Here is a 12,078-nt window from a genome sequence, read left to right as displayed (position 1 = left end):
ACACACACACACACACACACACACACACACACACACACACACACACACACACACACACACACACACACACACACACACACACACACACACACACTTGAAGCCTACGCAGAGCCTGTAGCTGCGAGTATTTCCATAACAGAAGTCATCCCCGGACCCTCTTCGGGCTTCATCTCATGTTCCTTAGCAACCCACCAAATAAGTTACACAACAGTAAGGCCCAGCTCCTGATTGAGTTTCTTCACTGTGCGCTTAAGTGTGTGTTTGTGTGTTGAACCAGGGATGAAGAAAACACAAAGAAAGATCTTTTGAAATTCGTCTGGTGCTTTTTTGGATAAAATACTCCAGGCTGATAAAAGCTCCTTCACAAAGAAGCTCAGTTTTGTTTACAAAGTGGGCACATCACACACACACACACACACAAACCTGTTTGTCTTGTATAACTGACAATGTCTCCTATTTTATATTGAGGGAGTGCAAGGCAAATGTATGTCATGTACAAACAGATCAAGTTCACTGGATTGTTTGTGTGTATTTGTCATTCATAAACAGACACTCTTTACCATGAGAGGATGTAAATCACCTCACTCAGATGAACTGACACGTCAGCCGTGTTGACTTTGCAGGAATAGACGAAAAGCAGGAGTAATATACAGGCTGTAGGGACAGTATAAATGTTTGCATTGTGTCTAAGCAGTTGCCAGACGCTCTGCAGTGTATTGTATTGAAGCGTGGGAACAGAGTCCTTTAATGTTGCTATTAAGAGAGAGAGAGAGAGAGAGAGAGAGAGAGAGAGAGAGAGAGAGAGAGAGAGAGAGAGAGAGAGAGAGACAGAGAGAGAACGAACCCCCCCCCTCCTGTGGAAACATCAGACAGAACCTGTGTGTGTGATGCTGAGTCACACAGCTTCTCTCATTCCTCTGTTTCTTGTGCCTCTTCCCTTATCTCTCCTTCCTTTCCACCTCCCTTGTCCGCTCTTGTTTCCTCTCCTTGAAATGTTATTTCCCCCTGTCCAAGCCCTTTATATTTTTGTCTTTCCACATTGAATTTCCCCTGCTGACCCTTTTTGTTTACTCCCTCCTGAAGATCGATGCAGTTTCCTGACTATATGACGTTGTATAACTGGGAATAAACAAAGACTCAGTATGGCTCTCTCTATGTTAGCCTTGAGCCCCAAAGGAGAAGTGTGTAGGCACAACTCAATGTTTCCTCTTGGTTCAGATTTACTGACACTCAATTAATCAGTGACTCTGGCTTTGTTTTGGGGTTTTTGGTCACTGCTGGAGCTGCTATTGTGCTCCTACAGGCTTCTGACTGTGTGCTGCCTCCCTGTGGGAGAGTTCAGTACTACCAAAACACTGTTCTCTTTCACACTACTGGGCTTGAATCGACCTTTTTAAAAAGATCTTGAGAAGTCTTGGAAAGCATTGCCTTCAGCCTCCTCTAAATGCATGTTTGAAGGTGAAATAGGTTCAATAAATAATTGACAAGTCTTTTTAATAGTGCTGCAACAATTAGTTCAACTTTGAGAAACAAGCATGGTCATTTTATTAAAACAATTCTTTAGTACAAACGAGTAATCATTTTATCTGGAAAATAACCGGAGGACAAATGATTTTATTTTTTTTGCAGCCCTACTTAAGAATGTTTGTTTTAAAAAGGTTTTGTGTCCGACTGCTGTCTGATCAGAGAATTTTAGAAACGTAAGATTGTTTTAACATTGCATTTTGCATGCATGAGGCACCATCATGATGCATTGATTGTAAAAAAACAAAACACTAATGTTATGCTTGTTATCCAGGTTGCGATATTTAAAATGTATTTTATATTAAAAATTATTTTTAACACCACTGATAATTGCTTGAAAAAGGTAATTTAAGTGCGTTTAATGTGGTTAAAAAAAGGTCTTGGAGAGTGCTACTTTACATTTTTGGTAACCCTGCTGTTAATTGAGTTTACTTCTGCCTCAATAACCATTTATTTAAAAAAACAAAGTACTAAACTTGACAGATACATAGATTTAGCTAAGTAAAGTCCTGCTTTTTCTGTTTGGGTTAATCAGAAGTAGAGTTTGCTGCAGGCTTTGTCAGTTGTCACTTTGTTCCTAATGCCCTCTGTAAACGGAAACTCTGGTTCTTATACAGTATGAATCATTATTCTGAAACTTGATTTCAAGCCCTGTGTGTGTGTGTCTGCAGGTACTTGGATAAAGAGCAGTTGGGGTCACGTGCAGCGAGAGGGCAACCAGCTCAGTCTGACTTACATCGCTCCTCAGCTGGGATACTGGGTGGCCGCCATGTCTCCAATACACTCAGGTGAGAAACTGCTTTCACACAGATCATCATCATGTAGAGTGAAGATATAGTCCTAAAGGCACAATGAGTAGGATTCGCTATAAATGTAAGGACTCGTTCAAAAATATATTCATAATCCTTCTCAATCATCAGTTATGAGCCAATAAAAGAAGGACACCTCAGACTGGACTTTCTTTCTCTTTGAGCACAGTCCAACTACTCTTTCTGCCTTTAGCAAATACCAAAACATTTAGTTGCCACCTTTCGGTGAAAGTGTTATGAAAGTTGTTACATATTAAATCAGTTTCTGTATGACCGCCTGTCTATCCAACAGGTCCAGTGTTTGCGAAGGACATCAGCACGTACCACACGGTGTTCCTGTTGGCTATACTGGGAGGCATGGCTCTCATCCTGCTCTGCCTGCTCTGTCTCCTGTTGTACTACTGCAAGTGTGTGAAAGTCTTTCCAAAGCTATTTGTCATAAAGTTTATCTTAATCAGAAATCAAAGAGCGGAACATTATTTGTTTTGTTGCTGCCAATTTTGAATATAAATTCTTCTTGCTACGTAACAACCTCTTGCATGCCTTCAGCATCCATTGTCAAAAACTGTCATCGTGTCAACATTTAGTCTAAATGCGCTGAAGAGCCATTTTAAAGGGTTCATCATCTCTCTGCAAGTAACAGAATCTATCAATCCATCAGTTATCATATAAGTGCTAAATAAATCCAAGTTGTTTATAGCAGTTCATGTAACATAAACTGTCTTGGTTGCACTAGAAGGTGTTAACAAGTACTGCACAAGTACTCTGGTACCACTGCTCTGCTGTAAATATTAGCCCTAAGGGAGTTATATTTTCCAATTTTAAGTTAACATCACAGGGGAGAACTTTTTATGTTAAACTAATTCCCATGATTGAATCATATCCTCTGTTGTGTCTCTGTGATGTGCAGGAGACGTTGTTTGAAGCCTCGAGGGTCTCACCGCAAGCTCACTATCTCCTCTGGTCTGGACGGCAGTAAGAGGGATCAAGCCACCTCCATGTCCCACCTGGACCTCATCGGCAGCGAGGTCTGTAGGACTCTCACAGAACGCTTTATTCACAAGTTTTAATTGCACTGTCCTAATGAATGTCAAAGGAAGTACCTGTTCACTGTGGCAGGGAATATCTGAGGGCCTCGTCTTAATATGACCCATCAACATTGTTGCCAAAAAGCAATCATAGTATGGGGGGGGGGTCAGTCAGTCAGTCAGTCAGTCAGTCAGTCAGTCAGTCAGTCAGTCAGTCAGTCAGTCAGTCCGTCCGACTGACGGACGGACGGACGGACGGACGGACAACTTCTCACTTCAAAGAAGAAGAAATCTAGATCGCAAAATAATTAAACAAGCGAGTGCCTGTTTTTCCTGGCCAAGGACAGGTTCATTGAACACAACACGTGTCTTCACCATAGGTCTTCACGTGGTTATGTCTCGTCTGAAAGGAGTAACGGAGAGCATCGGAACGCCGCTCCAGCTCTTCAAATATTGCAGTACCCATAAGGAGCCGTACACATGCCGCAGTGTTTGCGAGGCTGTGTCTTTAGTTGTAAGCACAGTGGCGATCTGTTGTTATTAGCATCTGGTTAGCTAGCTATGCTAACGAATTTAAAGAGCTTTTCTACAACCAGGTGGAAGAGAGCTCTCTCCTGAGAGGCTCAAATAACCTCAGCTCAGTGAGGTTAAGGCACACCTTGATATGATCATTATAGTTATTAATGAGACATTAGAGACTAAATTATTAACAGGTATAAAATACTATATGACAGTAACAAAAAAAAGTTGTTAAAAATAACAAGAATAGAGTTTGAAAGGGGAGTGATTTGGTAAAATATCCAAAAAGAAAAATCTGCTTACAGTTCTGTTTCATATGGGTGTTAAAAGATGTATCCATAGATCTCCTCATGTTGCTCTCAAAGTGCACCAGATTGATGCTTTTAACTTCAATATTTAAAAAAAAATCTTCCCGGAGGAGCATGCCCCCGGACCAGAGTCCTGCACGGGTCTGATTTTCAAGACCCGCTCCCGCCCCGCACCCGCGACGTGCAAAACCGAACCCGCCCCGCTACCCGCACATATTACCAATTAGTTCCGCAACCCGACCCGACCTGTCGGCACAGGATCCGCAACCCGACCCGAACCCGCATATATATATGAGCAGTGAAAACGTGCAATTATTAACACACGCAGTTGCATATTTCTCTCAAAAAGCGTGGGATGTTGGTTATTCTCTCCATCTAGGAGGACACCAAAAGTCTCCCAGACGTTGGATTTCGCTCTTGAGGAAGTGTTGGAAAATGCTGTATTCTCCGCTAGAGAGCTTCACCTCAGCCATTCAGAATGTGGCGCGCTCAGAAGCAGATGATGCGCTGCAGAGGTTATGATTATGTACGGTCCCGCGGGGGAGAGGTCTGAGGATTTAAACATTAAACTACATTATTATTATTTAAATATATTTATTATGCAACACCCGCGACCCGACCCGCATCATCTTTGTTTTACCCAGGAACCGAACCCAGTACAAAAGGGTTTGAAAAATTACCACCCGCGAATCAGCTTTTTTGGTGGGTCTCCCGGTCGGGTACCGGAGGGTACCCGACCGGATGCGGGAGACTCTGCCGGAGAACCGAGAGGAGGTTAGGTATCGCACTCTTCCTACTTTAATTTCATTTTGTAAGGTTCATGATAACGTGATGTAGCGAATATGCTTGGATCAGAACAATCTGCACCTCTGACTAGTTCTGTTCCTATTATCTTTCGGTGCTTGAAAGGATGGGTCATGTCCGATAATACCTCGCATGTGCCTACAGTGCACCTGAGATGCTTTAACTGCATGGCATGCATGCGGTCAAACATGAGTCATGGTGAGATATCTGGATTTAAGAAGTTGCTTTTTATTTGCACAGCATGAAAGAAAGGCCAAATGATGGGCTGTGATTTAAAGTTTTTTTTAACAGCAGAGGTTGAGTTTCAATAATTTGTACGGCCCTCGGAGGATGTTGTACAAATTGCAAATGGAAAAATGGTTCCCTCACCTCCCTGCTGTAAATAATAATAAAAACTCTTGTTTCAGACACCTTCTGAGTCTCCCTTTCAAGCCGAGCCACCGTTGTAAGCTTGTCCTGTACGTATTCCATCTTGTATTGGTAAGATTATACAACCTTTGGTACAGACGGTATATATGCATGTTACATGTTTTGTGCTGTTGAATATTTGTCTGCCTTTTTCCTCGTCCCCGTACTCGATGATAGCCATGGCGTCGCCATTTTTCATTCCATATCTGTTTGTTGATACGGTAAATGAGCTACATATTGGTGTAGCACGAACAACGGTGACGACCGTGGCACTACTTTTTGACCAAGGATAATTATTACGCTTTGAAGGGTATTATTTCTAGCCAAATAATTACGTGCCTAGAAGAATTGACAGGAATTTTTTGGATGCATATGACAGACTCGTTCTTTTTTATGAAGTTAAATTGTAGTTAGTTCCACAACATTCTGTGGAGCGGGAAGACACCATTAACAGGGTCACCTGACCTACCCAGTAAGGAACGTAACACTTGCCAAAATGTAATATTAAGGATCCCCTGTGTAAGATTTTCGTCATTTCTAAAACATAATATTTGAATTGTGTAACATATGTGTTGACGCCGGGCTGTGTTTCAAAGCACTTGACTACACAAAATTACAATGATTTGAGGGTGCATTGTGGATTTACAGTTTGAAAGTGAGCATAGCCTTGGACGTATGAAGTCAGATCAGTCTCAATATTAATAAATGCAGACAAGGATTCACAAATGTATTTCGGGATTTATATATAAATGACTCTCTCCACAAAAATATTTTTCAATGCACACACAAATATTTATTATTGTATATAAATGTAAAAAAATCCACAGATAAAAAGAGTTTCACAAATATAAGCATATTTCTGACATATAAATATTTCTTGTTTTAAGTAATGTAAAAGAAAACCACAATTAGTTATAATTTCCATAGTTTCCTGTTAAAAAAATATGCGATTTGTCATTTCCGTCAGGGAAGTCTCAAAAAAACATAACACAAATGCAGAGGTTCACAAGAAAAGCAGTTTAAATACCCATTTTTTGTACATTTATATACAATAAATATTTGTGAGTGCATTGAGAGATATTGTTGTGGAGAGTCATTTATATATAAATCACAAAAATACATTTGTGAATCCTTCAGTGAGCATTTATTAATATTGAGACTGATCTGACTCCTTACAGATGTTAAGTTCACCTAGGAATGGTATCATTGACTTAAATGTTCAAATAAATGTTGCTCTTCCGTCTATATTGGTCATATGATGCCCCTTGACTGAAATGTTTCCTGTTCAATATCCCCACTGATTTCCTTAAAATTCTTCCCTCTTCTTTGAAAACTTTTTTCTTATGTCCATGTTGTCTGGGGGGGAGAACATATCAAACCAAGAGATCGTCAGCTTTGATTTTCGCTGTATTAACAATGTCCTGAACATTTGGTGTGTGTGCCTTACCTCCGCTACCAGCATCGCTTCATACAAGAGATCTGAGAATCTGCCTTGGTACAAAGTAGCAGTGAAAACATGGTACGGAGTTTCATTGAGTTGGGCATTCTCTCAATAAGCAAGTGGAATGGGTTTGACACTGACACAGCGCTCTACAAAGTGCGGCGAGTGGATAGACCGATTCCCGGACTTTCCGCATAGTATAAAAGTGGGGGGGTCTAAACTAATCATTTGAAAAAGTGGGGGGGACTTGTCCCACCCTCATATAATGGCTGTGACAGTTTCTTACTCTATTATTGTTTTGTCTTTAGGCGCAGCTGGAACTTGTTTCCACGGCGACTGAGCCCGACATGACCACACCGATGCTGAAGCCGTCCTCATATGAGCAACAAGACAATCATCGTCAACACAGCCTAATCCATCACAGCAAACACAGCCGCTCCTCGCTCGGCAACAGCCACGGCTCTTCTCTTGGCAACCTGACGCCGCGCAGCAGAGACTACCGGCAGTCTGCCGAGACGTTCCACTTAAAGTCCGCCCTCTCGTGTGGGACAGACAGAGGCTACCGCCAATCATACACCTCCGTCTGTTCGTCCAGCAACCCGGTTTCAGACGCACTGTCGTCGGCCAATCAAGGTCAGGTGTCTGCCAATCAGCTGAGCAGTGTCGGGATTGTTGATTTCATCTCCCCTTCCTCTCCCCCTCACTCCCCCAGTAGAGGGGAGGTGTGTGAGTGCAGAGCTCCTGACTACCTCCTCTCCCGCTCTGTGGACCACCTGGAGCGCCCCACCCCCCCCCTGCTCCCCAGGCCGGGCCAGCTGCTCTGCTGCGGCTCCGTGGACCTGCTGAGTGGGGGGGAGGGCTACCCGAGAGTGCGTCCCACCCTGGTGATCCCAGCTCACTACATGCGCCTGCCGGGGGAGCACCCTCTGTCCGGTCAGGCACTTCTACTACAGACTGACCAGCAGAGTGACTTGGAGACCATCCAGGCTGAGCTGAATGCCTCACATTCCCAGCAGCCACTGGGGCAATCCCTCTCTGACCTCGGCCCGCATCCCTCCAAACAGGGCGGTGGAGAACGTATGGGGCTGTCGGAGTCTCTGTCCATCCCAGCAGCGCTTGGGGAAACGGGTCTGATGGAAATAAACAGCGAGGACACGTTGTTGGCTGAAAAGACTTTAATGGAGCTCAGGGGAGGGAAGCCTCTGCCTCACCCACGAGCCTGGTTCGTCTCGCTTGATGGACGCTCCAACGCTATTCGCCACTCCTACATTGACCTCCAGCGGGCGGGGTGCCACAGCAGCTCGCCAGGTGGAGGAGGTCAACACGATACTGGCAGCGGTGGGAGGCGGGGCAACGATGCCAGCCTGGACTCCGGTGTGGACCTGAACGAGCTGAGAGTGGGCCGCAGGGGGAGAGTTGTAGGATGGCAGGAAAGAGGGATTGCGAAAGACAGGTCGAAGAGCACAGCACCAGCCATGGCCTACACTCAGCTGGTGTATGTGGATGATCTGGACGGCGGCGGCAGCGAGGAAGAGACGCCCAAATGCAGCCCAGAGGACATTGACACGGCACACATCCTGTCAGACAAAGCAGAGGGTCAGAGGGGAGATCCGGGGGGTGAGGAGGGGAAAATAGAAGAGGTGGTACAAATACAAGAGGAACCGCCCTCACTTTCCTCTTCATCCCCTTCTTCTCCTCCTCCTCCCCTGCCAACACCTGAGGGAGAGACGTTCAGGACTGATCATGTGCTGCTGTCAGTGTCTCCTGATGACGATGCAGCTCAGGATGATGGAGAGGAGGAGAAGAAGAGTCCCTGGCAGAAGAGAGAGGAGCGACCTCTTCTGGCCTTCAACCTGAAATGATCCACAGATGACCACTTCAAGGATAGCCTCACACTTTTTTTCTTAATCAAATACTCACATGCCAATAAGTACATAGAAAGCATGTTTGGTTGCTGTAATTCTTCCTACTTTGCATAATGGCCCGTCTTAAAGTGATGGTGAGACAAAACCAAACGTTTTTGTTCTGTGCTAAAATATATTCTAATTTGGTCTGATTTAGTATCAATCTTAAATATTGGAGATTTTTTTAAATGGATAGAGGATTTTGTTATCCCTATAGGAAATCTAGGCATCACAATAACAAGTAGTAAGTATAGGCAGTACAAATAAATAGCAACTATCTCAGAAAACGGGTGCATTTCTACACTTCTTAGTTTCATCTCAACACACAGAAATAATACTTATATTTTTTAATTCAGTGTGATTTACACTTACATATTTCATTCTCTCAGATGTCCATCGTAAATAAACTCCATAAGTATGCTTAGAATTTAAGAGAAAATCTCACAACAGATTATAATCATCCCGTTATATATGTAACAAGTACAACGACCACAATTGTTCAGCTGTACATATGGGCATGTCAGTTTTTATTTGAGACTTCAAAAGTGTGAACCTATCCTTTAACTATGACTCCTGTTTTTGCGCCGATCAAAACGTGAAGGATAAGAACATTTTAATTATAGCTCTTTGTTTTCTTAATAGAGCACTGACATAATATTTCAGCACTGGGATACCTCCTAGTCCAGAGCTTCAGGTTCCCTTTATAAAAAGACCACTGTTGTTCTCCACACGTTCCATACACTCATCAGGATGGAGTGATGTACACTTCACAAAGACAAATGGACAATGGAGGCGAGAAAGTTGAATATTTTATGCACAACAAATATATGCCTTTTTTTATAACTAGCCTTGTGCGCATAAAGGAACTGTTGGGGGAACAGACTATGGGGTGGTTCTCACAAATGAACGAATACGGGAGCCTTTTTCTCTAGCCATATTGGCCTCTGTCCACTGACTGTAAAGAACACACTACACTTCTTTATCGTGAGATGAATACCCTCATTTTTAAGATTGTGGAGCATCTGGGCCAAAATATGGCAGGTGATCATACTCTTTCCTTAGTCTGTCAGGAAAAGTCTTACAGTGGGTTCTGCACAGATAATCAGCCCTGACATAAACATGTGAATCCTGTACTTTTAATGGGTTTTAAGTATGATGCTAGAATTTAATCTAGCCCATCAGAAGGCTGAATGGGTTTTTAGATGATCCACAGAGGGGGTAAAGTGTTTGGAGTACTGAAATGAAACCACTATCCGCACTGCACAGATGTGACACACCACTCTGCTGGTTATAAGGATGTAATACCACTGCAAAACTGTAGTTCCACCAACAAAACAAAAAGTGTGAGGTGTAATAATATGAAGGGTTTTGTGCTTGTTGAACCACTGACTAGAATATTTTTGCTCACTTTTATACGGCTGCTTGAGATGCCTTTTTTGTCATTTTAATCAATATAATTTTAATTGCCAACATGAAGTATTTTACCTGGGAAAATAGGCTATTTTTATTTCCTGTAATATGTTAAGGACTTTTTTTCCTAACTCGCCTTATGTTAAGACTTACAAAAACACAACTGCAAGTTTTACCTGAAACCAAACTATTTTTTGCATGTTCTGTTTCACCTTATTTTTGTTTTTAACCTTTTCCTCATGTTCCAAGTGCCTTTGAACAACCTGACTATACATCCAATTTGTGGAACAGAAAACCTTATTTATTTCTCACCTTCTTTTGCCTTTAGCTTCTCTCCTCTACCTCAGCCCTCCCTTTCTCTACCACTTGTGAAAGAAAGCATGCAGTAAACTTTCCTCAGCACTAGCATATTACAAGCTACACTGCAGACGTTTCAGAAAATGTCTACCAGCTGCTTCAATCGTAAAATCCTCTACACAGTAATCAGCAAGGCACCAATCTGTCTTACACTAAGCAGTTAAGGATTTACAAAAGTTTTGAGTGAAGCACGGAATAGATAAAGCTAAGTGTGATTGTATGTGAAGCTAAACTGCAGGTCATTTCAGTGCATTGTCTTACTTTAGTGTCTGTAAAGGGTGAATGTTCGTCTCAAATGTGTGTGCCTGGGTTGTGTTCATCTGCTCTGCTGCTGGCTGTGAGTTTGTGTTTTCAGACTCTGTGTCGATGCAAGACCGCTGACAAATAATCAACATACATCCACTCAAGGTTGATATAGTCATAGCAATCATATTAAAGAGTGTGTATAGGTTTTCCTTTGCTTCACCTGGTCAAATGATGCGTGAGTTGTTGTGAATGTTCTCTTTTCTCTTAGTATCCCACATCAATCTCCAGGTCGAGGGTGGAGTTGCAGTAGTACAGCATCCTGAGTGTGTAGCTTGGTTGCTTGCATTATATTTGAAGCCTATTATTCTAATAAACCGCCAAACTGGAATTATTTGTGTGTGTTTTGATTTGTATAATGATGAACAAACGTATATCAAGTAAATTGCAGCATGAGAATTTGTATTTATTTTATGTCCTGTTCAATGAGATTGTCAATTGATGGCATTACCAAACCTCTCAACATAAAGTGTTATAACTTTGTGATTTTATCCAGCGGTGGGTCTTATTGTTTTTACTTAGCTGCCACTTTGATTGACCTATAGTTTCTAATAGCCGCTTTTAGCTTTTTTTTCATACCACTTTTGAAATCCATGTGAAACTAGAATTGTAATACTGATTCAATAGTACCAGACAGTAGATATATGGAATATGTCGTGTAATGCTACCTTAATCAATTTTTTCAATGAATAACACAGGCCTATACCTGGGAATAAAAAAACCTGAATTTTAGCAAGCACAATTTAATCTTTTGATGTTTTGTTATGTGTTAAGTTTGTATTTTGGGGGGAATTTGCACCATTAATTAAGTAGGCTACTTTACTTAAGTACACATTTGAGGTACTTGTAGCCTACTTTACCTAAGTATTTTAATTTTATACTTCTACTCTGCTACATTTTGGAACCAAATGTTATACTTTTTACTCCACTACGTCCGACAGATTTATTTACTAGTTACTTTATCACTTCAGATGTTGACACTCAATGATCAGGGAAAACGTATTAATTATGATTAGGCCTATTTGGTTCAGATTAAACCATCCAACATACAAAGTACCTTTATTTAAGTAACATGCAGTAGTTTTACAATGTGGTATTAGTACGTTTACCCAAGTAAAGAGTATGAATACGTTTTCCACCACTGCTTATAATCAGATTGAATTCTAACAAATGTTCACGATAAAAGGTGGAGTTTGGCTCTGTTCTGTTTTCCCCACATTGGCCTCTAAGCGGTGCACTTTCCTTCAGAACTTCTTTGTTTTT

At 42.0% G+C, this 12,078-nt stretch overlaps 1 protein-coding gene across 1 annotated transcript in view; it reads left to right on the top strand.

Moving 5' to 3' along the window:
* fam171a1 (family with sequence similarity 171 member A1) overlaps positions 1-10,440 on the top strand; it is a 23,292-nt gene extending 12,852 nt beyond the window's left edge. The window contains exons 6-9 of the mRNA XM_010786997.1: positions 2,196-2,312; positions 2,626-2,740; positions 3,244-3,361; positions 7,150-10,440. Of these exons, the coding sequence (XP_010785299.1) occupies positions 2,196-2,312; positions 2,626-2,740; positions 3,244-3,361; positions 7,150-8,703 (1,904 nt within the window). The 3' untranslated portion in view covers positions 8,704-10,440. The remainder of the gene's footprint in view (positions 1-2,195; positions 2,313-2,625; positions 2,741-3,243; positions 3,362-7,149) is intronic.
* Positions 10,441-12,078: the final 1,638 nt, after the last annotated feature.

This window comes from Notothenia coriiceps, unplaced genomic scaffold (genome assembly GCF_000735185.1).
Source record: "Notothenia coriiceps isolate Sejong01 unplaced genomic scaffold, NC01 NC01_scaffold00029967, whole genome shotgun sequence".
NCBI classification, from domain to species: Eukaryota; Metazoa; Chordata; class Actinopteri; order Perciformes; family Nototheniidae; genus Notothenia; species Notothenia coriiceps.
Note: the sequence above shows the minus strand (reverse complement) of the source record. Positions and strands in the feature narration are given on the sequence as shown.